Source organism: Folsomia candida, unplaced genomic scaffold, assembly GCF_002217175.1.
Source record: "Folsomia candida strain VU population unplaced genomic scaffold, ASM221717v1 Fcan01_Sc001, whole genome shotgun sequence".
Classification (NCBI taxonomy): domain Eukaryota; kingdom Metazoa; phylum Arthropoda; class Collembola; order Entomobryomorpha; family Isotomidae; genus Folsomia; species Folsomia candida.
In genome coordinates this window covers 6,122,655-6,148,621 of record NW_019091193.1, presented here as the reverse complement: position 1 = coordinate 6,148,621, position 25,967 = coordinate 6,122,655, and the positions used below count along the sequence as shown (strand labels likewise).

Sequence of the window (25,967 nt, the reverse complement as noted above, 5' to 3'; positions counted from 1 at the left end):
AATTTACTTTGTGCAAAATCGTATTCTTATTACAATTTCATACCATTCACTATAAATTAAATTAAAACATAATTTTCTCAATCATCAAGCTGCATCCCTTTATAAATTTTTATGCCTCCCAGCGATGGTGGGAGTTGATCTTTATCAAAGTCTTGGCTCAAACCTTGCATCCAAATCTTCTTATCCTTCCCGTAAATGAAAATACTATTCTGCATTTCCTCCGTTACTACTGCTTTTCCAATACTCAATATTTGTTCAACTGTTCTCGGACCTAATGTGCATTTATAATTCCAAATTAAAAATATAAAAAGAAAATATTTATGTAAACTTTTACAAAAAATTTACATAATATAATTATTTCTTACAATTGACAAATATAAATTTATCTGCACACTCGGGAAAATGCTCCACAAAGCTAAATATATGACGCAGCATGATGGGTATGCCTAAATAGATTTTTTTAATTTTAAAATCTTGGACCAAAAGTTAGAAAAAAAATTATTTATGTATGCATAATTTTTACATGGAATGCAGGCATGTTGGACAACATTGAACCCATCGGCATTGACCAAAACGTTCACGCGAGTCATATTATTCCATTTTTCTCCCAATTCTCGCACCAAGCCACACACCTCGTCAAACCCCTTGTCCAAGTATCGGACTAATCTTTCACCTTTTCCTTGTATGATGAATCTTCTGGGATCCATGTCTTTGATTTCTACTAAAACGACTAAAAAGTCGAAACAAATTTTATAACTCGATCAAATTTCACATAATATTTCGGTGTGATTTATGTACATGGTCGTCCCAGCTTGTCTCGACCTTCGGTGTAATACCGGAAGTCATTCTTCCACATATCCGAAAAATCTTCGGTGTGAATCGTATCCATTCTTTGCTCTTGCCTCCATCTCAAATTCTATGCACAAAATAAGACGCAAAAATAAATTAACAAGGTATAAATAGGTATGTATGTAAATATTTAAGAGTCAACAAATTTAGGCTAACCCGAATTAACCTATCTTCTGCTGTATCCAGTTGAAAATCACTAGCTGAAAAGTACCACATTACATAATTATGTATACAAATCATTAGAAAAATAAGCCATCATCTCACATCGGAGCCATTTGATAAGATAAATTTCCTTCTTCATATACTCATGAGGCAGCCGATCAATTACTCGTTGTTTAAACTGTTCAAAATATGACAAAATTAAATTATGATTTTTACATATACTTCCAAAAAATGTTCTCACCTTATCCAAAAGTTTCTTCTGGTCCATGCTTAAATTAATATCTTGTTCAAACGTAATTCCTCTCACCAAAATAATTAGAGTTAAATATACACTAACGCTCAAAATATGGCGCCGAAATTTTGTTTCGAAACACATCTTCAATTCAGGCTTTTGCGACGAAACCGTGTTGATTAGGTATTGAAAATCCCAACAAATTGTTAGGTGACAATATGTAAAATGTCACCTAATTAATATTCCATAATCTGGTTGAAGGTTTTGGGTTGTCAATTCCAGATCCAGATATGATCGAAACAGGTCTTAATTCAACAGGATTCATGTAGAGATGCAGACGTCCTACTGTACGCATATTGATGAAATAGTAATTATTTCATTAATATGCGTACCTGTATCTCACTTGATATACAAATACATATTATGTACATAGATAAGTATATATTTACCAAATGAAATGCAGGTACTCATTTTGGTACCTTTAAGACTAGCAAATTTGCATTGGTAATATTAATAATAGAGCAAAATGTACGCCTATACATATAATATACCCATTAAACCCATACATATGTGACTACGCTTCATGGGCACATTTATTTATCTGGGAAATTCCTCGTTCGCCAAATTAAGTAATTGCGACTGTATTCTAATACATATGCATACGTAGAAGTAAATCTTTAATACTTGAAACCAGATTTCACACAATCATAACATTAGAACTCTCCATGACATGACATTGCAATGTCATGTCCATGGACTTGAAAAGTGGATTTAATTGGGTTCCTTGTTTCTTCTTATGTAAGAATTATCCTTTAGTTGAGGTATGAGTCGTTTAAGCTAAAGAGTGCATAAGTCCATGTGCATTTATAATGTGTACTTAACCTCCACCACTTGGCTGAATTTAAAAAATAGCACATAATTAGATCATGAGAATTATCCCAAATACGCATCGTTCTTAAATTAGCGGAAGAAACTTGAGCTAATTAATGTGAAGGTTTGGTCTCAATGTCCGTCTGCAGACACGACCTACTCTAACTTGGTAATTTTTGCACTTCTCTTTTCAGACAACGACATTTCACTTTTAATGTACGAGCGAATTCGTTGACCGTCAGGTCACAGCGCTAGGTCATAAGTCATAGTACTGGAATGATAAGAGGAACTAAAATTGATTGCATGTATGTCTAAAATGTCGAAAATTTAATAGTTGATATAAGAAGGAAAGATTTTCTGTGGGTTCTACAGGATTGTTTTTTGTCGGGTCGTGGGAAAATCACTATGCACACAATTTGTGTGATGTTTTTTAGAGAAGCTATGTAAGTATTGTTGAATTCGTCGTTATAAGCGGTAGGATTTGGTTGCATTTCTTTGATTCTAATACTATCCATTTTGTTTAAATTATTTTCGCATTTTTGTACATCTTCGGCCGTGCATTGTCTCGATCCTGAATTTAGAAATAATCTCATTATTAGCATCTGATTCTCCTTTGTCAAAACTTTTGATAGTTTTGAAAAATCCCGAAACTCTGAAATCTGAGTATTCTTTCTAAATTTTTCTGTTTTTGGCAAAATTTTTTCCTATTGTCTATTTTTATATTGCTTAAATTTTAACTAGAAGCAAAGCCTACGGAAATTTTAAAACGTAGTCTTGCAAACTGCCTACATATTAATTACGCCGGATGTACACAGCATGTAACATGAAAAAGCAAATATCTACTTATTACAGTGCCAATACAATTCCAAAATTTTATTTGCACTTACACCGTAATCGGTATATTTTAATCTCAATCAGAATATATATTATAAAAAACTGTTTTCGTTCCAGTGTTCAGGAAGTCATAGTTTTGCAACCTGATAAAACATTGCGTATGTATTGCATCGCAAATTGATTTGACCATCTACGACGCATAAAATTCGACCAAAACATTATGCATCATCCTTATCAGTGCAGATAATGCAATTGTCAACACGTGCGTCGTACTCTCCAATTGTTATAAAATGATGACATTCGCATCTATTTCTCACTCTGTTTGATCCTTCCAAGTACTTAATTTGTTTTAACTAACTTGTTCACACTACTGTCTATAGTCTGCCTAAATTATAGTGCCAAATAATTGATCACGGAAATGAAGTCGTACTATTTCACATCAATTGTCGTCCTATTAGGTAACGCACACATATTTTGCGACATGATCAAATTACAGGTTTTTCTTATAACTGATTTCTTATGCATACGTATAAGTGATTGCCCTCCACTGTTCGGATGAAGTGGATATTTCAAATCCGCGAGGAACATTGGCCATGTACATGAAAGAGTTGGAAGTAGCCTTGCGACCTGGCGAGGACCGGATATGTTGCCCGTGTTGTTATCCATGCGATCTTTTCCCCTGTGGGTGTTGTTGCTATTGTTCAAAAGACGAGTTTCTTGGCAACATGACATTGGCTCTGGAAAATAATGGGTATAATCTGGAGAAATAAAATATCATTATAGCGATGGTCATGTGGGAGGAGCATAATTATACCGGAAGTGCTGCCGGCAAACGCTTGCACAGTTACTAATACAATTAAATTAGATATAGATAGGTTGCATATATCCTGGACCACTTTTCATTTACAGGAATAGCGTCAAGCCGAACAATTAATTATTGATATTCCATTCCATTTAAGACATACATGTTTATTTATATGAAAAAGGCATTAAAAATTACTTTATTTGTAGCAAAGTTAATTTCGTTAAAACGGATTATATAAAACTCGTAGTAAAATGTACAAGTATTTGGTCATCAGGTTTCATCTAATGGTGATCTTTCTAGTCACTCCTTTGTATTCAAAATAAACCCTCGCAAACGCGCATACGGAAGTAGCTTCAGATTCACTCCACCCCCACGACAGCGGGAGAACACTTAATTTCAGTGTATTTCATCCATTTTTTTAATTTCACTGAAAATCTCATTTTTCCCCGACAACACCCCCTGGCGCCCAGGGGGTGTGGTACAACTCGGGAACACTTAATTTCACTCTATTTCAGCTATAGATTCAATTTTTTTTTAAATCTCATTTTGCCCCGACCACACCCCCTGGCGCCCAGGAGTTGTCTCACAACTCGGGAACACTTAATTTGACTCTATATCATATATAGATTCAATTTTTGTAAAAATCTCATTTAGCCCCGACCACACCCCCTGACGCCCAGGGGGTGTGACACTTCAGGGATACACAAAATTTCACTCTAATTCATCTATAGAATCAATTGCACTAAAAACCTCATTTTGCCCCGACCACACCCCCTGGCGCCCGGGGGGTGTGGCACATCAGGGATACACAAAATTTCACTCTAGTTCATCCATAGATTCGATTGCACTAAAAATCTCATTTTGCCCCGACCACACCCCCTGGCGCCAGGGGGTGTGGTCCGGTTGCACCCAAAAGTTGATAGGATCCTCCCCCTGGGGTCTTATGTATGATGGCGAAAACCGATTTCGATTATCTTTATCCGTTCTCCCGTTATCCTGCTGACAGACGGACAGACAGACAGACAGACAGACAGACAGACAAAGTCTTCACATAAAGTAGCTGAAGCTACTTAATAAAAGCTGAAAGTTAAAAAAGCTTCGAACAATGAGTGTCGTTCAAGAAGGATTGAAGCATACTGTCATATTCTTAGTAAATATCCAGATACCAAAATCTAACGAATTAACATACTATGTACATACATGCATAAATGTAAAGGATTCGCGTAAATATTTAATGCATATACATATGTATACACTCCCCATTTTCATAACAATTTGTTCACAAAATCTCATTAGTTCTAAGCATTATGCATTTTCACGATTATCAAGTCAAGTGAAATTCTTTGTAGTATCATAATAAGCAGATATATAACCGCAATAATTAACGTATTCTTATCCAGTGCGTCATTCACTTGATATAAAACCCAGTTGATTATGAAGAGAGAAAGCTATTCGCGTTTCAAGCTGATTCCATAAGAAAGTAGCTACTAATTTGGGATCAAATTCAATTAAGATGGTAAGCAGAACTAAAAAATACTTTGACAAAATACATGCCATATTTATAAAGTTGTTAAATGATTTTGATGTGAGTTGCAGATGACCCCAGCAAGCACTTTGACCATTTTTCTGGTAGGAGCGATAATTTTTGGAGGCACGCTTGTCGCAAGCCAAGATTCCAGTGCGAAAATACCGATCGTCTGGCCTGAGCAATGTGTTAATTGCTCTACTATCTGCAACACTTACTTGCAATGTTTGAAATTTGAGATGACTTCTCGTCTTGATGAAAACAGGATAGCGCTGTGTGGATATCGGTCATGCTGTGTGCATCCGAAAACTTACGGCTGTCTGACTAGATGTCCAAGACTGATCTTGGAACCGTATCCAACCCTTCCTATTGCTGAAATATAATGAACGAGATTCTAAATGTCCATAGAAAATTGTATAAAAAATAATGTATACATTTACATAATGCAAATAAATAAATTTATAGTGAGTATATTAATTGGTGCATGCACGAGTGCTTATAAATACAGTTAATGCACATCACATACTTCCTGATGCATATACAGCATATAAACCTGCATACTTACATGTTTCCTAAAACCTCGAATTCGAATAACCATAGTGTTTTCGATAGTCGGAGAAATTATCCATCGTAGTCTGGTTGCTTGTGGTAATGCAAAACGGAGTCAATTAAGTATATAACTCAAATTATCAGATTACATGTAAATATGTTGCAAACAGCTCTTGTCTTTCACTTTACTCGAAGACTCGACCTGTCTCACTTATCTTGAATATAATAAATATTTATATACATATTTTCAGTAAAAAGACAGCCAATTTCGTATGACGAACTGATTTTTCTCTTAGTGTACACGCCATACAACTAATCTTTCCAGAAAATAATTAGCCTTCATGAAAACAATTGTCAAAATTCCTTTTGTTGACATATTTACATTAAATCTAAATCTTATGCATTTGCACGATAAATAGCTCAATTTATTCCTTCCTAGCATGCTATACATAACAGTAATAATTAACATATTCCTAGAAACTGCGTCACTCAATCAATATAAAACCTGGGCGATTCCAAGCTAGGAAAGTTATTCGCGTTTTAAGGAGATTGAATGAAAACCCTGTTAATTTGGGCAAATAAAAAAATTAACAAGGCAAGTAAAACTAAAACTTTCAAGATTTATAAAGCTTTCGTGACGAATTGATATTTTATTTATGTATTTCAGATGAACCCATCAATAACTTTGAGCATTCTTCTGATAGCAGTGATGATTTCTGGGGGAACCAGCCAAAAACTTCCTGCGGACGACATCAGGCCTCCGATCTGGATTGATCAATGCGTTAATTGCACTACAATTTGTAGCGTTTACTTGACTTGCTTGAAATCTCAGGTGACCTACCTCCTAGAGAATAACAATCCTGGAATTTGTCGGTTGTGCTGTATCCACCCACGTGAGTTCGGTTGCTTGACTGATTGTCAGTGGGACATCTGCCCTTATCGATGGTATTGAATACTGAACTAGGTAGTTTCTACAAGTTTGTAGCATGGAGTAAAATCTAGGAAGTAAATTATGAGTATAACAACCCGATTTATGTCGAATAAAAAAATTAATAACTTAATGCGAATTAATATCATTCTTATGTAGGTGTTCTTTGAAACATTTTATGTATTTTGTATTGAAATGCGCATAATGCAATAATTACAATTGCCACTTATTGATGACAATTAGATTTATGAACTAAATAGTTCTTCATAACATTTCAAGTTTGAAATGTGATGGACCATTTTTTGAACGATATGTGTAAAGCAAACTTACTGAGGTGTTCATAACATGGCGACTATTGCGGTGCATCGAAGTAAATGGGACAGAATTTCTACGCGCCAAAATCACGTGCCCACTTGATTAACATTGGAGGCGGGCTGAAATTCAAATCAAATCTGTCCCGTTTACTTCGAGAATTCACAATATCAGAAGCAATATTTTTCGATAAGGCCATACATATGTACTTTATCTATAATAAAATGAAGGTGAAGAGTTTCATCAACGCGATCTAAAATATGTTAGCTGTATGCACATGCTTGTAAATAAATATGAATGCATAACATTGCCATACAACTGTGCTGACTCATTCAAATTATTTAATCACGAATAATATGCATCGTCAGAACCCCACGATCCCAACGAACTCAATAACTGTCAAGAAGATAAGTTAGTGAATTCATTATTTAGCTCACCTATTCATATGCAATGTAGATATGCATGAACATACATAATGCATGTATGTATGTGTGCATATTTATATACGTTTGATAACATGAGATATACCGATTTTTTGTCAAATCAGAAATTCCAAACAATTGTTTATAAAATTTGAATTAGCGTTCATAAAATTTTATTAGGATGTGGGTAGGTATATATTCAGTCGATCTTTAAACGCTCGCCAAAATTCCAATATTTCTCGAATTTTGAAAATTTTTACGCATTCTCGTCTCAGACAGTTGCTTTGTGATATCTGAAATCAAAATCGATTTGTTTTAATTTTTTGAGTAACTTCGAAAAAGTTAAAATTTCAAAAAGGCTGAATTTGATATTGAATGAGGAAGCAACTGTCGGGGACTATAAAAGTCTGATTCGTGCTCCTTTTCACTAATTAGTCCGGTTTTGAATCCCCAAATTAAAGGGTTAGCATCATAAATGTTATCCAGCTTGGTGTCCGACTAACATATGTACACATCGAAAAATTGGCGGAAACGAATCACAGATATTGTGACGTTATCCTCTTAAATGCATGAAATGTTTGTGTACATTTATAATAATCATGACGCATTAAACGATATAAATAGATCTTCTATACGAAAACTCCTTTATTATCAGTAAACAGTGTATGCGGATGACAAATTGATGTTTTGTGTACCCATGTAAACTTGGACGCATTTATATGGATATGTACATAAATACATACGTATGTAAACGTAATCAGCTTGGTCTCAACATGGGAATTAATCATCACGTCATAAATCGTATCAGAAATAATTGTGGTTATATGTAAATTCTCGTTATCACTATTTTGCGTCACATACTAAATGTTAAACTTGACATAATTTGCATCACATCTGTCCCATAATAAAGAGAACAAGGCTAGACAGAGTGGTCAGTTGTACAGTAAACATGATAGAAATTTTTATAAAAAACGAATTTCCAAGAAATTATAAGAATTAAAAAACATAAATTGTTAGGACCACATTTGATTGGATACACAGTAAAAAAAACAACTACAATTGAAATGTCATCGTCTCCTCAAGTTTTTACTTATACGGAGGAACCCCAAAATTATTATAATCCACCAAATTTTGAATACAGTAAAGATGAAACGTTACTATTCACAGATAAATCTATTCGCATTGGATTTGCGAGGTAATCAATAATTTTAATTTAATTAATCTAAAATAAAAATTAGCAACTATGTAATAGGATTTATTAATGTCTCATTTAGGAAAGTATTTTCCATCCTGCTCATCCAAATTCTCTTCACCTTCGGACTCGTTGCCCTGCTAACTTTCCACACTGAAATTAATAGCAAACTACACAAGTCCATGTATATTCAGGACATCTTTGTCTATGCCTCCTTCGGATTTGCTTTAGTGGATTTGGCGATAATCTTAATAATCCTATTTCAACCCAAGACTATTTCTAAGACTCCGTGGAACTATGTTGTTCTTGCTCTTGTCACAATTTGCACGTCGATACCGCTCGCCATATTGACGGCGTATATCGAGTAAGTCTTATAACAAATCGTGAAGCTCGATTTTCATAAATCGGGAATTTTATCAATTTGAGAAATTGATGAAAGTTGTTGCTAAATACATATTTAAGTGACACAGATTTAAATGTGTATTCAAATGCCTGCTCCCAAATCCTGATAATATGTACAATTTATTAATTTCAGGACAAAACAATCAGTATTCTTCGTAATTGGAATGATGGTCTGCATGGTTGTTTCCTTGTTACTTTTCTCCCTCCAAACTCGCCAGGAATTGACCTATTTGACCGGGTTTTTCATTTCCTTGACCTCAACGGCTGCCGCAGGGGCCATCATGTACTTCGTGGTTCGAGACCTGCCTGAAAATAAGGACCAGGAGGGGATGGTCGCCGGAATTCTCGGAGCCTGCCTGATTGTAACCGTTCTTTTCGGAATGATTTGGATAGCCATCGCCAGAGGAATTATGTTTGGTGAACCCTCGTCCAAGATGGCCTGCTCGCCGGAGGACTTCATCTTGGCCTCGATGCTGCTCTATATAATAACCATCGCGATTTTTGTACTGATTCTTCTAATCATAACTGCTAGTCAGTCGAACGCAGGAAATAATGTGAGAGGGAGTGGTTGTGGGCACTGGTTTTGGTTTTATCCCGTTTATGGGACGTCATCGGTGCATCATCGGAACACTGAGGAAGGTGTAAATTCGCAAAACGGCAGTGACCCGGCGAGAGAAGTGTAAAAGTATAATGATAAATATGTATATTTCTGTACATTGCACACACGTTTATGTAATAAAATTAATACCTGTACAATAATAAATACTTCCAAGTATAGTTAATTATGGGTATATGTAGATTTGCATATGTAGATATAAAATCTATAAAAATTGCGTCAAAACTGGATTCCAGCAGCAAATCAGTAAAACACGGTTTGAAACTAAATATTTCACGGAACTTAGTTTACGCCCGAATTAGAGTGGTCAAATTACCAGCTAAACCGAAAAGGTAACAAAATTTGTTTAGTCATAGATATGCAATATGACTCATAGTCCAAATAAAAATGCCGTAACAAAGTTCTAGAAAAAAATTTAGAATCCTACTGTGCCCATCGAGCTAATCCTGGATATATAGTCCTAGATATATAAGCTTTGTCGGTCCAAGACTACAGTGAGAAATCAATTATTTAGTTAAATACTCTTATTTTTCTTCACAATGCTTTCGGACAGCAATTTATTATTCGTCAGACAATCAAATTAGTAATAAAAGCTCCATTGAATGCTTTTGGCAGTGGTGGTATAGCACGTAATCTGTGCCTTGTAGTAGACTCCTTGCGCATACCAATATGGATTCCCGACGAAATGACCGGCTTCCTGTTTGTACAAGTCCACCCAGGTCAGTTCACCAGCAAAAACATTCATACATTTGCAGTTTGATTCCCCGGCGGCCGTTCCCGGTTCGTAAATGTCGTAACGGGCATAGACCCTGCTCGTCGGTGTTATAAAGTTTGGCGAGTAGCAGGCGGTCCATTGATTGGCCTTGGTGTTGCAGGTCCATACTTTTTTAGAATAGGTAAATGTTAAAATTATGAAGGGTACAAAATTGGACATTTTATGGGGAAAACTTACAGGTTTGACCAGCAGCAAAATTAGCGGCCATCAGAACGGCGAGGACTATAGAAGCAAAATTCATTTTGAAATTGAGCTTGATGAAGAATTTCTATAAGGTTTGAAATTTTAAAGGCGAAGAAGACAAACTGGACTGTGGTGCCGATTAAGGTGGATGTTCACCTTTTATATGAAATAAAAATCGTATAGTAAGCTAATAAATCTATTTCATACTTATCATTGAATTTTGTTCATAAGTGAGGATTAAATGTCAATGTAAAGTTTTGACGATTTTTATGACATGTTCGTAACTCGATTAAAATAGGTGTTCGGGTTGGTTATTCGTTAATCATTTCCGAGAAATCGTGGTGGAAAATTCATAATGTTTTTCCGCAGAAATATGGATTAAGCGCATGCTGTAAAACTATGCAAGCCGCATGGATTAAATTGTTAATTGGCGTGTCAATTGTGGTCATGACATGACATGCTCTGTTATGCGAGCTCCGGATCGTGGTTCTTCCTTTTACCTGTCATTATACCTTGCACATTTCTACATATCTAAAAATGTAAAATTAAGGTTTGCTCGTAAGCTTCAGCTAAGTACAAAGTCTTAGCATACCTATGTACATATGCATTTCCCTTTCTCTGAAATACTTTGTCACTTTGTTCCCAAATATCTTCGGTGTTTGTTATATTTTATAGTAGGACTAGTCTCTTAAGCCCGCAATGCGGGCTCTAATCAAAACCATTTGATTTAGTTTAGCGATACAAATGTCTGCTAAATAATTGCTACACATTTACATTCACACAGAGCAAAGGACCGTGGACTTGATCATCACGTTGTATAGGACGATGTGTAATAATACAGTTCGTCACGTCACCAATGGTGACTCACCATTCTAAAGGGGTGAGCACGTAAAACTTGTCACGACTGTAAAGTGTGTGACAACGAAAAACGTTCCATCCCGACTCTATGGGTATGCCCACGAAAAATGTTCAGTCACGACTCTAAAGGGTGTGACCACGGGAAACTGTACCGTCACGACTCCATGAGTGTGACAACGAAAAACGTTCAGTCACGACTCTAAAGGGTGTGACCACGAAAACCGTTCAGTCCCGACTCTAAAGGGTGACCACGAAAAACGCTCAGTCACGACTCTAAAGGACGTGATCGAGAAAAACGTTCAGTTATGACTCTAAAGGGTGACCGAGAAAAACGTTCAGTCACGACTCTATAGGGTGACCACAAAAAACACAAAGTTACGACTCTAAAGGGCGTGACCACGAAAAACGTTTAGTCACGACTCTACAGGGTGACCACGAAAAACGTTCAGGCACGACTCTAAAGGGTGACCGCGAAAAACGTTTAGTCAAGACTCTACAGGGTGACCACGAAAAACGCTCAGTCACGACTCTAAAGGACGTGATCGAGAAAAACGTTCAGTTATGACTCTAAAGGGTGACCACAAAAAAGGTTCAGTCACGACTCTGAAGGGTGTGACCTCGAAAAACGTTCCGTCATAACTCTATTATGTGCGTTCAGATCAATAGTTCAAGTGTAGTCGATTCCAAGTTAAATTGTTCTAACGTTTTAAAAACGATGAGGCACTTGAAGCGAAAGCCCGCCATCTAGCGGGCGGGAAAAAAACTCCGAAAAACAACCAACACCCGGTAGGTGGCGCTGGTAGGAAATTTAAATTAGTAGGGCACTGGTCAAGTCAACCATAGCGTGGGTTCTTACGGGTTACAGGTCAAGTGTCAACTTTACGGGTTGTTCGCAGGTCAGAGAAAATGTCAAGTCCAGTGGGTGTGCCCAGGTCACAGGTCAAGCGTCGAGTCCAGTGGGTGTGCCCAGGTCACAGGTCAAGCGTCGAGTCCAGTGGGTGTGCCCAGGTCACAGGTCAAGCGTACATACGTGAAGCACTCGACACTCGACGCGTACACACGGCAAGCGTGACATACATACGTATGCATGTAAATATGCAAAAATTAAATTATTCAGAGGCATTAAATTCAACTTCAAATCGAAGTATTATCAATTTATTTCCAATTTTTTTAAAGATAAGATACAAAAATTATTTAGTACTTACATAAATAGATACATACATACATATGTACATATGTATATCACAAGAGAGAATTTAAGTATTGAAAATAATAATAAATGCAAGAGTATGCATTTATGTATCAATACCTGCATATTTATTTAACATTGATAATGCAAGGAAAAGCTATAACTCATCCTCAGCTCTACAATAATTTTTATTGTTTTCTTGTCAAAGAGTGGAAATCCCAAGCTGCCAACTTTGCAGGTTCACCATGCAATGCAGAATGATGAGTTAAACGAATACATATATACGCATGCACATATGTAATATTATGTAATGTATTTTTTGTCTGTTCTGAATTATATAACTTGGTCCCACACTTTAGCATTGCATTCAGTATGTATGGTTTATGATATAACAATTATCTGTTCGGTCAGCTGTATATGTACATACATAATTTCCAATAATACCGGATTGCACATAACACTTACATTTAAATTCCTTATTAAAATTGCTCCACGTCAACACACAATACCAGGTGTTTTAAAATTTGTTAATGTGGCCACAAATTTGTGTGTGGTTGGTAACGGTAGGATATTCAGGATTTAAGGGTTTATATATACATACAATAACCATACAACTAAATTTTCTCTAATTTGTGATAGACTTTTTAATTCGAAATGACCACCCCCTTGGATAGAACGGATCAACCCGACTTCCAATCTTTCATCCTAAACCCGCTTGATATACCAACAGTTAGTACTTACATACCTATGTATATGATATATTTAGGCTTATCTTGCATGAACGTATATATGTTTGCATCTACACAAATGCATATCTACGTGAAACCTGATAACAAGTATGATTTTTTATACGTTGCAGATCTTGTCAAAAATTCTGGCATATTTACCCCTTCACGATTTACGAAGCACGCGATTAGTAAACTCTACCTGGAAGTTGGAATCCGACCCGTATTATCTCGAGGAAGGAATATTCCGTTTTGACACTTCTCGTCGCATCGCCAAATTAAACAGATACATTGCTTCGTATCTTCACGAAGGATGGAGACATCGCAACTTTTCTCTCGATCCGACAATACCTACGGATTGTTTAAAAGCGTTCTTTAATATTTGTGGCATCTTTATAACCAGTCTCGAATTAAGCAAAGTCTCTCATCACAATTTTAACTTTTTACGCGATACACCAAACTTGGTCAAACTTTCCCTTCGTTTCGTCGTGGACGATGTTGATGGGTCCAAATTCGTCAGAACTCTAAATTCAGACACTTTGCAACTGAAGAACTTGCAGATTTTCAACGTGGGAATCAGATTTTGGCGATATCTTCTTCCCAGCGAAATTACTATGGTCGCAGTTTACTTGCTGCAATTGTGTAGAAATGTAACCACGCTCAAATTTGAGGAAGGATATTGCGACAGTCAATTGCAAAATGTGTGCGTTCAATTAATTTCAGAAAGAGATGAATTAGTGCCAAATTTGAGAAATATCACAACTTCACGTTTTGGAGCAAATATGGTAAAAATGCTCAAAGCGATGGACAGACCTGTGACTGGGATAAAATGTGGGATCAATTTGAAAACCGAGGAAGAACTGAATGACTTGGAGATAATTATGATGAAATTTTCCCAGACTTTGGAAGTATTAGAATTGGATGTCCTCGAGGTCCACAAGGGAATTGGAAATGAGTTTACTTTTGTAAAAATGCCACAATTAAGAAAGCTAGCGATCCGGTTTCTAAAGCACGATGATGCAAACTGCAATCTAATTGAGTTGATTGGCAGAAAAATAGCGGTACGCTCATACATAAATATGCTTATCTTTTAGTAGAATTACATGTAGATATGGCAATTAATATGCACAGTATTTATAAAGTCGGTTTCCATACTTTTTTTGCAGGACAAAGCGATATTGAAGGAGCGACTTCCGCAATTACAATCTTACAAAGTTACTTTTGGTGCCAGATTGATCAAGAAATTACATAACTAAAAGTTGGGGTTCTATTCTGTTCTTGTATTATCTGTATGTTCGGAAGCGATTACAATTTAACCAAACATGTGTGGAAGAAGATTGCATGGACGTATTAAATCGAATTATTTACAGATCGGTATTAATGTGGCCTTCGACTGGCAAGAAATGGATGTATTAATTGCGACAAAACTATAACTGAACAACTCAGCCTTGTCACAAAGTATGTAATACACACACCAAATCTGTCATGTAATTTGTCCATGAATAAATCATGCTCGATGAGAAACTAAAATACTGATATGTAACTAGTTCAATTTTGTCAGAAACTTTGGGAAGTAATTAAGCAACTTAAAAACAACAATTGAGTTTATTGAAGCTTTATAGGAGATAAAAATTTTATTCTTTTCCGAAAGTATGTCAAAAATATTAAATAAACTAAATTTAGATAAGCTTAGATAAATTTTCTCCACAGTGAATGAAATGACAGGTATGTAGTGTAGTACTCCAAGCAAAAATTAGTACCACAACTTTCTAAAAATTACCCTGTCGGGTGCCGCACATAAATGCGCAGCTCGTAAATTTTATTACACATCCTGGATGTGTAATATTATGATATGATTTATGAATATGAATTTTGTGATAGAAGAGGTACTATATTTTTGAGTCGACCTTTCGCCAGGAAATATCACGTTTCAGTCCTTGCATAGTGATTCATATGTATTTAATGCTCGGTACACAAGTTTTTTAACTGTTGGTTTTACAAATAAATCTGTGTGTAATGAACAAATATATAGCACTTTAAATTCACAAATTACAGTATATGCACTTCTATGTGTGCTATCAATTTACACCTGTGAAATGCATACACGCTACAGAAATTCATGAAGAAAGCTCACGGAGAAAGCTCACTTTTTCACTCGGTCTCATAATGTGAGACTCAATCTCCAACTAGCACAGCGCAGGCTTGCATCGATCCGATCGTGATGGCGAGTGGGAATAAAGAATGATGATTTTCTTTTCTTCATCCGGCTGGTTTTTTAAAAAATACTTGTAATTTTCAATATTTAAAATCGATTTAATTAAAACCGAGTGTGTGTCTGAGTGGGTGTGGATACCAACATTTGCACCAAGGTAGGTGAAACATTTGCCAATTACTTAATAGCGTACAAATTTACAATTCAGAAATTAATAACAAACTAAACAAACGGCTATTACATATATTATTCTCTAATTGTTATGTTTTAGATGCGTTGTTGCGTGATTTGTTCCCATAAATTCACACCACACCCACAGCCCCTCCTTGATGAGCAGCTCTGTTCTCTGTACTTTATTAAGTTCCTCTTCCCCCAAGAACTCTTATCTCCGGAGCAAATAGTGTCCCTAATTTCGAATGGAGCCAGTATATCCGATACTGTCGAGTTTTGCGCCGAGTGCCACGCTCAGGTCGGTATAGTTTTTGTAAATAATTTATACAACGATACAAATGTTCCTACATTTTCTTCTATAAAATTTGTTTCTGTGCAGATTTTAGAGTGCAAATCGATATGGGGACAACTTAATGCTCTGCAAGAACAATATTCCACATTGAAATCGAAGATAAAAAAACAAATCCTCCTCATCACTTTGAATAGGAAGAAAAAGGCGGAGGGGGAGGTTGATGTTTACACCGAGATACGAAAAAGATTGAAAGAAGGTGGGTCAGTTTCATAATGGGGGTGATGATATTGCTGCTGATATGATGACAGTAATTATGCATAGTTATAATTTAATGCAATTTTCACATTTCAGTTGAAGATGACGACGATGCCATCGCAGATCTTACGTTTGCAGATAATTCTTCACCGCCACCTCCTCCAATTTGTTTGTACGGATCGGATGTAAATGATAATGATGACGATGACATGGGAGGGGAACCATTATCGCCAGTGTCCCCAGCTCCTTCAGATACACCGAAAGAATCCATTAGAAAGCACCGCAAGACTGAAAACAAAAAGACGGATGTGCCATCATCCACTAGTCGAAGTAAGCTTAGAATGTAGAAATATATAATAAATAATAAAATAAATGGTGGCACTTGGGAAACTTATTTCGTATTTTATAGAACCAGCACCGAAACGAAGAAAAACGAGGAAATCCAGCCGCAAAAGAAATCTCTCGGAAGAATTTCAATTGAAGCTTGAACCAAAGTGTGAACTAGTAATAAAAGAAGAATTTGTATCAGAGTCAGAAGAGGCTGACGACGACATGCCTGAACTTGAGGAGGACGACACAGAATACAGTAGTTTATTTATTTACTATAGTTATCTAGTGCTAAACATTACTAATTCAGAATTCGAAATATTTTTAGAACCTCGAAAATCGCGATCCAGAACCCCACGAATAAAAAAAGCAAAAACGCCTGTCCCTCCAATCGTCGGTGACACTCCCATTCGCGAAGGGAAAAGAAAATATGTGAAGAAACAAAACGTCACGTTTAACTGTCCAATTTGTCCTTGTCCCTCTTTTCCAACTATTTCCCTATTGCTCACTCATTTACAAAAAGGTCACGCCAAGGAAGAAACTCTGCCAAAATTCTGGTGCGATGAAGGCCCCTGTTCTCAAGCAAGGAAAGGATTTCTAAAAGCAGAGTGGTTACTGTGTCACCAGCAAGAAGTTCACAATCACGAAAAAATTCCTCCCCCCAAAACCATGAATGTGGAGTCAGAAAAGACTGCATCAGACAGAACAGTTGATGATAAAACAACAACGGCGACTGAGCATATCGTTGAAGAAGTTAACAATGGGACGATGACGACTATGGCGACTGAACATGATAAACCAGTGGCCGTCAAGTCTACAGAGCATGATGCACATGAGGATAATGGAACAATGCCCACTACTGAACCTGATCAAGCTGTGGACGACAACGACGCTAGGCCAATGACAACCGAACCTGATGCTGTGGACAATGGAACGATGGCGTCGACTGAACCACCTCCGCCAGAAATGCCTAGTCACGCTGATCGTCTCGTCATGGCAGCGCTAGAAGGTCGAACTTGTCCCAAATGCTACAAAATATTTGTACTTCCATCTGGTAAGTGTTTTAGCTGTAAATTAGTTGTTTAAAAATGTGTATGCATCATCGTCGTTACTCAAACTTACTCTTTAAATTTCCAGCCATGCGAGAACATTTCGACCACGTCCACAAGATCATGACCCTTAACCCATTTATGTGTCATATTTGTCCCAAATCGTATAAGCGAAAGTTAAATTTACTCCAACATCTTAAAGAGCACGAGGGAGGGGACACAATCCCAGCGTTCGGGTGTGTTTCGTGTCCCCGTAGATTTAGGAGAAAAGTCGATCTCGATCTACACGCCAGAATTCACACCGGGGCTGCTGGATTACTTTTCTGCTCCATTTGTGGGATGGGTTTCAGACAGCATTTCAGTCTTAAAAGGCACAACATTCTCCGTCACAACGCCGGAGGTGGCGAAACATTTGATTGTAAATTATGCGGTAAAAAGTTTAAGATTGTGTCCCATCTCAAGCAACACATGGCGAGCCGCACCCACGGAGGAATGGGGTCTGCATGGAAGAGGGTGCGAGAAAAGAAACCAAAACCCATTAGTAATGAAGTGTTGAACTATTCAGAGGGTTATTGTGGGAGTGGGAGTGAAGGTGCCAATGCGATGCACCACGAGGTTGAAATCTCTAGGAGTCATATTCTTCAATATGATGTTCAAGCTGGAATCAGTGGGGGTGGTCAAGGATCATCGTCTTCTATGTCGAACGTCCAGTGGACAGGAGGGTGGTGGGTTCCTCCATAGATTCCAGAGCTTTCTTCCCACAAAACGTAAACTCATGTAATGGTTTATGGGGACAACTTATCTTGTGTATGTACGTATGTACATACATACAATAGAAAAATTAGATGACAATTGTAATTCTGTTTACATTATTATTTAACATATGAAGTTTTTAATTGACTGTTCCCAAGCTGTCCAATAAATTTTTTGCTCATTATAGTGCACGCTTATGTTTCGGTTAGTGATTAAGGTCACAAGATTGTGAATATCGGTAGCTCTGAAGTATATATAAATACTTTTTTTAATTTTTAGCATGCTTTCTTACTGTACTTTTAGTATTAAACTGACCCATGTTCTCAGTGGTAACAGTATTAATTCATATGTCTTATCTATTCATTACAAGCTTTCTGTACTAATGTACATAAGTAAGTAAATACTTTTGAAGTTTGTGAAAATTGTCGAGTTCAATCATAATTTCGTGATCAAGTACATATGTGCAATTTGTAATAATGTAATTGTTTTCCAATTCACATTTTCGGTCTAAATAAAACAAATAAAGTGTATTTGAAGTAAGTATTAAGGTGTTTATGACTAATTTTGGGAAACTTTTACAGCATAATCCCTCTCGGTCAATCACAGTCAACTACAGATCTGCAGATTAAGTAAATCATCTACATATTTATTTATTTCACCCATGTTTCCATGTTTTGTTTGCATTCATGTCTAATTTGTATAAATTTGTACAAAATTTGTATCGGTCGGTAATTTAAGTTATTAGAGGCATAATAAATATCTAAATACCCAAACCCCATGCGTCGAAGTTTTATCCAAGTTCAAATGCGCATATGTACTGTACATACATAGATACCACTCCATACTTGGTTTGCATATGCTATTCAACTTAATATGTATAATAAGAATTCACACATAAAAATCAATCATTTATGTAATTACGTCAATAAACCCCTGAATTTCCTCATAACTGACTAATCCCACGAAAAATATGTACATAATTAAGTGTCGTCAACATTTCATGGAATTGGAAAATTATAAAATTCAATTGATCCCGTATAAATTTATGACTTGGGTTTAATCCCTGTCGATATATAAGGATTCCGAACTCCTCTCCGCAGTTATTAATATCCACTTCGAGTCCACCTCGTCGTCGTCAATATGAAGTATTCCGCCCAAATCGTTGTCTTTGTCCTCTGCCTCTTTAATTCGGGACATTGTTGCAGATTCCTACCCGGAACTACCTTCCCCAAAGGCTACACATGCACCATCCCAACAGGTCAGCTAGCATGGCGGACTGACGGGAACTTGGTGATTTACAACACTAAAGACAATGTAAGATGGGAGTCAAACACGGCAAATCGTGGGCATCGTGCTATATTTCAAACGGATGGAAATTTCGTCATCTATGACGCATCCAACTCTCCGATATGGTTTACATACACGTTTGGCAAGGGAGCAACATATCTTGAATTTGGGAGCGATAGAAATCTCGTACTTGGAACACCTTCTGCAATCTTGTGGCAGTCCAATACAAAAAATACCGAGTATTCCAAGGCAACTTTGCACACTCATTGGTTTTTTGAAGGGGACAAGATTGACATCGTCCTGCTCGACCAATGTCACAATCTACCAGCGAATTGGAGAAAGCAGGCCTCTTCAATTTACACGCAGGACACCTGCGTCAAACTCTATGACGTAATTCTCCACAAATTTTAATATGATACCAAATTTTAGTTTTCTAAAATTTGGTTTATTTGTAGAGATTAAAAGCATTTAAACTCTAATAATTTGGCGTTTTCATCAGGGTTTCAACTGCCAAGGAAATTGGATCGAAGTAAAACCTGGCACACCGTCTCACGACAATTTGGGCGACCCCAGGGTAAACTTTAACGACAAGACACAATCTGTCAGCCCTTGCGGAACATTCCAACAGAGCCAACCCCTCACTTGGAAAGAACATTGGTTTGAACATAACCAAAATATTCAAAGGGTGTATGCTGACGCAGATCTTGTCGTGTATTATGATGCCGACGTCAATCGAGGGATTACATGGCCCTTCCAATTTCTTGGCGATGTTTGGCGCTACACAAGAAACGTTTATGGTGATTTTGGTCCAGAAAACAATTTGTATGCAATTTTCCACGCAATGAAGTATGCCGGCGGCCACCCGGCCACGTTTATGGACGGGCATCATGATTTCAGAAATGTAATTGATTGTGGATTAGAGGAGCCCAATGCTTGGGTTGAGGGTCAGTTATTTAATGTCTATAATAGTCGAGACGTGATAGGCCTCCTTCCCTTGGGAACAAAATGATTTTTTTTCCATAGCGGTTTTTCATTTCAAAAATTTGTTAAAAAGACAACGACGTGCAGAAAAATTGTCTGTATAGCAAGTATGAAATACCAATAGAAAACTAATTATTTTTTCAAGGTTGAGTGAGAGATCCTAAAATCATGCACTCCACTTTACAAGCAATACATATTTTTGATATAATTTTCAGGTAAAGGTCAACATTTGGAATTGCCGATTCATGAAATTGCTCATATTGTTGAATCAGCCAGTCATGGAATCCTATCCAGCCCAGCCTTTGGAATTTGGAGGGATAGTAAATGGGCTGAGATTTTTATTTACGACGTCTTCAAAGGCTTGGGAAGGACAGCAGAAGCTAACGATTTTTATAATAGAATGATGTCAAATACCAACGGGGACAGTTTTCCTCGTCCGGGAACCTTGTGGTTTAAAAATTGGTTTTATCCAATCTATTCAAAATATGGGGGAAACCGGGCTCTGGTAAAATACTTTGCCCTCCTGGCGCAACATTTCCCAAAGGCAGGATTTCGCTATTCGAAAAGTATGAATATGGGAGAGTTCGTGCACTTCTGGAGTGGCGCGGCCAATGCGAATCTATTATCGCAGGCCACAACAGCATTTGGATGGACGACGGAATGGCAGAACCAGTTGAACACGGCGAAGCAGGAATTTCCAGGAATTATTTATTAGCTGGAAAATATTTTTTTATGAAATAAATATATTGTCAGCTAATTAAGTAAATAATTCATATTGCCTTGAATAAAAATTTCGGTTTTACATACTTACAAATTCTTAGATAATTCCTGAATTGCATTCTGGGAATAAAATGAGTAATTGAATTATTTTAAGAGTTTATTAATACTCACGTATGTATTTCCTATTGCAACTCATTTGGCAAATAATTTTGAAAAACAAAATCATGCCAATTTGCTTGGTAGGTAAATTTTCATGCACAAATCCTACGGTATTCAATGCATCAAAAAATTTAACAAAATGTAAATATATTCAAATTTCGAGATTTGCAAGGTATGTGAAAATATTTAGGCACAGACTGGGACCAAAATCACGGTCGGCACGATAACATACTTAATTTACGCCAGCTACTTGTCTAATAACCCTCGATATAATTTCTGTCAATCAGAAACACGCTGTTTTTGCAAGCAGGGTTCCGAAAGTATCGCTTTTTGTTTGACCAGCACTCTGGATGTTTTGTGTTTAGTTTAGTAATCAGCTTATATTTCATTGAACTTATTCCGTGGAGTATGTAAGGAATTTATTATGTTTTAAAAATTCCGAATGACAAAATGTGGGTAGCATTATTTACACACACTTAAAACGAGAATATTCCTTTACATGGCTGCATAAATTGCATGCGTATTTTGGTCATAAGTTCATCTTTCAGTGAAATTATGCAATGCGTTTAACTTCACTTGTCAAACAAAGATTTTTAAAAAATACAGGATGATGTGTGGCAGAAGAAAAACTAAACTGTGCTTGAAACCCTGCCAGCGGAGTGATGTGCTTCATTCCATAATAATTTAGATAATACCAGTTTTCTAAGAGTGTACATATGTACGTAGGGGTATGTACTTATATGCATACAGTAATTCAATATGCATGCAAACAGTAGCAGCAATTTATTCACAATTTAATTACCATAAACGGTGCCACATGCAAGATTTTAATTGATTTCTTTTCCAGAAATAATCCCGGGAGCAGGTGGATTTCTCTCAAGAAAATTAGACCACCTGGCTCAACCAAGACCTAACTAAATGAGACAGGCATTGTATGTATTTACATCACAAAATAAATTAGAAACAAAGAAAAATAAACCGTAGTAACGTTAGAAATAGCTCACCCTGTCATAATGATTTAGATATAACTTTGCACCGAAGGTGCTGTATAAGCCGACAAAAGAGATCATAATTTTTATGTATTCTTGCACCAATGGTGCAATTTAAACGAAAAATAGGTACAAGCGCCGAAATAGTTTGCACCACGTGTGGAGCATTAGCGACCAATTGGTATTTTGGAACTTTGAAAACTTGGTAACTTTGAAAACTTCGTGTCAAAATTGTATGATTATTTCTCCCGGATATTCTGCACTATTGGTGCGTTTTGTATCAATTCCAGCAATTGTTTCGCATCATTTTGTGTCACCAATTGTTAGAAACCAACGGTGCTATATATTGATTAAAAACGGACCTGGTACATTTTAATTAGCATCAATTGATGCAAAAAAGTCGTTAACAGACGGACGGACGGACGGACAAGAGGAATTCAATAGCTCCCGTGCTACGCAGGGTGAGCTAATAATGATGCAATTTCAATGCAATGTCTACGCAAATATGCAAGTGTCCAAACTAATGAAAAATCAATTAAATTACAAACCAATAAACTTAACTAACATTCCAGCGACACCAACGACTGAAGATGATGACCAGTATTGCAGGGATGAATACATACATAAGACAACACATGCAAAAATTCATTTATGTATTTCGTAGCAAAGTAGTATTTTATTTTATTTTACGTGATCTTCAAGTTAAAAAAACAATCAGTATTTGCTTATCGCTTGTTTCTTCAACTAGTCATCATACTAGTTTTGAGGGTGTTATACTTATCTAATTGGTGTTTCTTAACGTTATACATACACATGTAACAAGTAACTCAATTTTTCTTTTCTATATTTGTCACTCTGCATACGTAAAAAGTACCAGTTAAAATTTTACTGAAACTGAATCATTACTGAAACTGAATCATTAAAACTGAATCATTATTTTGAAAGTATCATCAAGTAATTTTGTCTCAAGTTATAGCCTTCATACATCAGTCATTGCTTTAATTATTCGCTGCATCTAAACAAATATCGATTGATTGTAAACTGTAATAGGACAAAACTAAAAAATGGTATTTTGTATAAATAATAAAGTGAACCAAGATGAGAAGATAAAGTCTAAGCTGGAACCCGAAACTCAGCAAGGAATTTTTAAAAGAATTTTATTCGAGTGGAGAAATATTTCGATTCTGCTCTTCCTCTACACATTGCAAGGCGTCCCCGGTGGTCTAGCCGGATCAATTCGTCTTCTTCTCCAAACTCGTGGCACAAATTACTCCGACCAAGCCATTTTCTCGTTAGTTAGCTGGCCTTTCAACTTGAAATTATTATGGGCCCCACTGGTGGATGCCATTTACTGGAAGCGCATGGGAAGAAGGAAGTCATGGCTCGTACCGGTTCAATATCGTATTGGTGTCACATTATTATGCAAATAGGAAGATTCATTGGATTCGGACTCTTCATAAACTTGGCGTCTCCTGATTTTTCAAATAAATATTTACGCATTGTGCCAAAAAGTGACGTGGGAGTGGTCACTTTATCCGGTTTTATGTTCACGTGGTCAATTATTTACTTTGTTTGTACGACGCTCATTTTCATCTGCAAGAAAGAGGAGGATGCAGATCCAGAGATTGAAAGTGCTGAAGTGGACGAGGACAAAAGGAATGTAATAATTATTAGTTATATCTTCGACTATGGCATATCCTCAAATTGCCTGCTGTACAAAATTGTCTTGTCTTCTGCTTAACATGCAATGTGGGTAATCAGTATTTCCTTAACAAAGTTATGAGTAATACACTGTGCATATAATTAATCTGTTTATTTATTTATTCATTGTAACAGTTAGCCTTTGCTGCATCTGTTCTCAATGATTTCAAGCTGGTAGAAGCTGGATTGTCCAAAGAGGTTTTGGCACAGCTCTCCGTTCCGTTAGCACCACTTGGACTTCTGATCACTGTACTAATGACAAAGTGGACGTCGGGACTGCGGCCAATGAGTCTATTTAGAAATACTTATGGTCTCACGTATGCAGATAAACAGGCAGAGTTTGCTCATAACGATATAAATTTTGACCCACCATTTGTAGGTTGCTCTCGACAGGTATTTCTGCAGCAATGGTGCCGGTAACTAGGTTTTTAAGCAACAATGGCACATTCCCATCGTGGTATTTCCCCTCACTGCTCGGGATTGATATATTCGCTACGGTAGACAAGTCAGTCACCACAAAATATGCATTCAATATAATTAGTTATTTTCTCTTTAGATTTGTTTCACATGTACGGGTGTCGCTCAGGTTGCATTTATCACGAAAATCAGCGATCCGGCGTATGGTGCAACTTACGCGACATTATTCAACACCGGAATAAATGTGGGGGCAATCGGGTCTGAAGCGGTTTCCCTTTGGTTGGTTGACCCCCTCACAGTGAAGTCTTGCAGCTCTGACGGATTGTGTTCCACCGTGTTCGATGGCTACTATGTTGAGACGATAGCTTGTGTGATTATGGGTGCTGGCTGGTTTTACTTCTGGGGAAATAAGGCCATCACGGAGCTACAAGAGAAGCCTGAATCTGCATGGAAATTAGGGACACTACGAAATGAGTGGCAGGCTGTATGATACAATAATTTAGAAGAATTTCATTTAATATCTACTTCCAAAACCCACACTTTTAATATTAAGGATTAATTATGTAGTTTGTTCAAATTAAAAAACTCTCAACGTATAATAAATTTTTTGTCGAATTGAGTAACCGAAATTGTTTTATTAATTGTTTTATTAATATGCTTTATTAGTATGTAAAATGAGAAATTTTAAGGAGCTATGAAAGATTACGACTATTTTAAATATATGTAACATCTCCACTATGTAAAAAATTAACTATGTAGTGAACGACTATGAACACTAGCAAATGACGATGTAAAAAACAACTTTGAAACGCATACACTATGAAAAAAGAACTATGAAAGACATGACTAGGAAACGCTCAGGAATTTCTCCGTTAATCCAACAGTATTTTTGACAACCCATCAGGTCACATGTAAGCTCCTACTGGATTTAAAAAAATGCGAGAAGTAATTTTAAGTCATATAGTCGACGAAAATTTTGTCCATGTGCACATGGACAAAATTTTCAATAATTACACATATGTGTGAGTATCTAAATAGAGAAAATCATGAGGTCAAGGGCAAACCTCTGAATGAATAAATGCTTCACTCATACCCTGCATTTCACAGCAAATCGAGCGCATGCAAGTGGTAGTGGGAAAGTTCTAGTAGCTAAACTCCAATGTTAATCGACCTTAATTCATGTCACAAGATAACCAGACACTTATTTTTTTAATTTTTGGATATTG

At 36.7% G+C, this 25,967-nt stretch overlaps 7 protein-coding genes and 2 long non-coding RNA genes across 13 annotated transcripts; 7 read left to right on the top strand and 2 right to left on the bottom strand.

Moving 5' to 3' along the window:
• Positions 1-2: 2 nt before the first annotated feature.
• Positions 3-1,921, bottom strand: LOC110841690 (protein real-time). 2 transcript variants are annotated; one of them, XM_035853293.1, is made up of 8 exons: positions 1,349-1,921; positions 1,253-1,280; positions 1,114-1,189; positions 1,006-1,049; positions 799-916; positions 524-730; positions 366-446; positions 3-271 (listed from the first exon to the last, which is right to left on the bottom strand). In XM_035853293.1, exons 2-8 carry the CDS (start codon positions 1,277-1,279, stop codon positions 78-80), a joined length of 747 nt encoding a protein of 248 aa, XP_035709186.1. In that variant the 5' UTR covers position 1,280; positions 1,349-1,921; the 3' UTR covers positions 3-77. The 2 variants fall into 2 exon arrangements, with proteins under 2 accessions (XP_035709186.1, XP_021943071.1); XM_022087379.2 differs by having other exon boundaries at positions 1,253-1,921.
• Positions 1,922-2,045: 124 nt separating this feature from the next.
• On the top strand, positions 2,046-5,754 carry LOC110859598. Of its 2 annotated transcripts, XR_004835211.1 has the most exons (3): positions 2,046-2,064; positions 5,153-5,268; positions 5,349-5,754. It is a non-coding gene; the product is annotated as an uncharacterized LOC110859598 (long non-coding RNA). The 2 variants fall into 2 exon arrangements; XR_004835210.1 differs by lacking the exon at positions 2,046-2,064 and having other exon boundaries at positions 4,773-5,268.
• Positions 3,096-4,092, top strand: LOC118436109. Its single transcript, XR_004835212.1, has 2 exons — positions 3,096-3,405; positions 3,482-4,092. It is a non-coding gene; the product is annotated as an uncharacterized LOC118436109 (long non-coding RNA).
• Positions 5,755-8,380: 2,626 nt separating the features above from the next.
• Positions 8,381-9,864, top strand: LOC110853502 (protein lifeguard 2). The gene is made up of 3 exons (XM_022101775.2): positions 8,381-8,683; positions 8,763-9,044; positions 9,216-9,864. Exons 1-3 carry the CDS (start codon positions 8,553-8,555, stop codon positions 9,763-9,765), a joined length of 963 nt encoding a protein of 320 aa, XP_021957467.1. The 5' UTR covers positions 8,381-8,552; the 3' UTR covers positions 9,766-9,864.
• A 361-nt stretch (positions 9,865-10,225) lies between these two features.
• LOC110853508 lies at positions 10,226-10,808 on the bottom strand. The gene is made up of 2 exons (XM_022101787.2): positions 10,651-10,808; positions 10,226-10,580 (listed from the first exon to the last, which is right to left on the bottom strand). The coding sequence occupies exons 1-2, from the start codon at positions 10,712-10,714 to the stop codon at positions 10,279-10,281; spliced, it is 366 nt and encodes a 121-aa protein (XP_021957479.1). The 5' UTR covers positions 10,715-10,808; the 3' UTR covers positions 10,226-10,278.
• A 1,980-nt stretch (positions 10,809-12,788) lies between these two features.
• Positions 12,789-14,964, top strand: LOC110862991. Of its 3 annotated transcripts, none has more exons than XM_035846488.1 (4): positions 12,789-13,215; positions 13,343-13,432; positions 13,563-14,489; positions 14,595-14,964. In XM_035846488.1, the coding sequence occupies exons 2-4, from the start codon at positions 13,358-13,360 to the stop codon at positions 14,682-14,684; spliced, it is 1,092 nt and encodes a 363-aa protein (XP_035702381.1). In that variant the 5' UTR covers positions 12,789-13,215; positions 13,343-13,357; the 3' UTR covers positions 14,685-14,964. The 3 variants fall into 3 exon arrangements, with proteins under 3 accessions (XP_035702381.1, XP_021967889.1, XP_035702380.1); XM_022112197.2 differs by having other exon boundaries at positions 12,789-13,266; XM_035846487.1 differs by having other exon boundaries at positions 12,789-13,432.
• Positions 14,965-15,633: 669 nt separating this feature from the next.
• Positions 15,634-19,030, top strand: LOC110841889 (GDNF-inducible zinc finger protein 1). Its single transcript, XM_022087589.2, has 7 exons — positions 15,634-15,797; positions 15,912-16,109; positions 16,191-16,359; positions 16,455-16,688; positions 16,768-16,944; positions 17,014-17,739; positions 17,823-19,030. Exons 2-7 carry the CDS (start codon positions 15,912-15,914, stop codon positions 18,473-18,475), a joined length of 2,157 nt encoding a protein of 718 aa, XP_021943281.1. The 5' UTR covers positions 15,634-15,797; the 3' UTR covers positions 18,476-19,030.
• A 553-nt stretch (positions 19,031-19,583) lies between these two features.
• Positions 19,584-21,523, top strand: LOC110854822. Its single transcript, XM_022103256.2, has 3 exons — positions 19,584-20,164; positions 20,274-20,718; positions 20,971-21,523. Exons 1-3 carry the CDS (start codon positions 19,628-19,630, stop codon positions 21,468-21,470), a joined length of 1,482 nt encoding a protein of 493 aa, XP_021958948.1. The 5' UTR covers positions 19,584-19,627; the 3' UTR covers positions 21,471-21,523.
• Positions 21,524-23,687: 2,164 nt separating this feature from the next.
• On the top strand, positions 23,688-25,231 carry LOC118436250 (acetyl-coenzyme A transporter 1-like). The gene is made up of 4 exons (XM_035853922.1): positions 23,688-24,030; positions 24,111-24,283; positions 24,460-24,717; positions 24,881-25,231. The coding sequence occupies exons 1-4, from the start codon at positions 23,688-23,690 to the stop codon at positions 25,229-25,231; spliced, it is 1,125 nt and encodes a 374-aa protein (XP_035709815.1).
• The last annotated feature ends 736 nt before the right edge of the window (positions 25,232-25,967 follow it).

Excerpts from the sequence above, each read along its gene's own strand:
- LOC110853502 (XM_022101775.2), top strand. The coding sequence starts at position 8,553 with ATGTCATCGTCTCCTCAAGTTTTTACTTATACGGAGGAACCCCAAAAT. Across the intron at positions 8,684-8,762 it reads ATTCGCATTGGATTTGCGAG|GAAAGTATTTTCCATCCTGC; the intron begins GTAATCAATAAT and ends TGTCTCATTTAG. Across the intron at positions 9,045-9,215 it reads ATATTGACGGCGTATATCGA|GACAAAACAATCAGTATTCT; the intron begins GTAAGTCTTATA and ends TATTAATTTCAG.
- LOC110854822 (XM_022103256.2), top strand. The coding sequence starts at position 19,628 with ATGAAGTATTCCGCCCAAATCGTTGTCTTTGTCCTCTGCCTCTTTAAT. Across the intron at positions 20,165-20,273 it reads CCTGCGTCAAACTCTATGAC|GGTTTCAACTGCCAAGGAAA; the intron begins GTAATTCTCCAC and ends CGTTTTCATCAG. Across the intron at positions 20,719-20,970 it reads GCCCAATGCTTGGGTTGAGG|GTAAAGGTCAACATTTGGAA; the intron begins GTCAGTTATTTA and ends TATAATTTTCAG.
- LOC110841690 (XM_022087379.2), bottom strand. The coding sequence starts at position 1,387 with ATGTGTTTCGAAACAAAATTTCGGCGCCATATTTTGAGCGTTAGTGTA. Across the intron at positions 1,190-1,252 it reads AGAAGAAACTTTTGGATAAG|TTTAAACAACGAGTAATTGA; the intron begins GTGAGAACATTT and ends TATTTTGAACAG. Across the intron at positions 447-523 it reads CCAACATGCCTGCATTCCAT|GCATACCCATCATGCTGCGT; the intron begins GTAAAAATTATG and ends AAATCTATTTAG.
- LOC110862991 (XM_035846488.1), top strand. The coding sequence starts at position 13,358 with ATGACCACCCCCTTGGATAGAACGGATCAACCCGACTTCCAATCTTTC. Across the intron at positions 13,433-13,562 it reads ACCCGCTTGATATACCAACA|ATCTTGTCAAAAATTCTGGC; the intron begins GTTAGTACTTAC and ends TATACGTTGCAG. Across the intron at positions 14,490-14,594 it reads TGATTGGCAGAAAAATAGCG|GACAAAGCGATATTGAAGGA; the intron begins GTACGCTCATAC and ends CTTTTTTTGCAG.
- LOC110841889 (XM_022087589.2), top strand. The coding sequence starts at position 15,912 with ATGCGTTGTTGCGTGATTTGTTCCCATAAATTCACACCACACCCACAG. Across the intron at positions 16,945-17,013 it reads GGAGGACGACACAGAATACA|AACCTCGAAAATCGCGATCC; the intron begins GTAGTTTATTTA and ends AAATATTTTTAG. Across the intron at positions 17,740-17,822 it reads AATATTTGTACTTCCATCTG|CCATGCGAGAACATTTCGAC; the intron begins GTAAGTGTTTTA and ends TTAAATTTCCAG.
- LOC118436250 (XM_035853922.1), top strand. The coding sequence starts at position 23,688 with ATGGTATTTTGTATAAATAATAAAGTGAACCAAGATGAGAAGATAAAG. Across the intron at positions 24,284-24,459 it reads TGGACGAGGACAAAAGGAAT|TTAGCCTTTGCTGCATCTGT; the intron begins GTAATAATTATT and ends TCATTGTAACAG. Across the intron at positions 24,718-24,880 it reads TTGTAGGTTGCTCTCGACAG|ATTTGTTTCACATGTACGGG; the intron begins GTATTTCTGCAG and ends TTTTCTCTTTAG.
- LOC110853508 (XM_022101787.2), bottom strand. The coding sequence starts at position 10,714 with ATGAATTTTGCTTCTATAGTCCTCGCCGTTCTGATGGCCGCTAATTTT. Across the intron at positions 10,581-10,650 it reads TTTTGCTGCTGGTCAAACCT|TATGGACCTGCAACACCAAG; the intron begins GTAAGTTTTCCC and ends ATTCTAAAAAAG.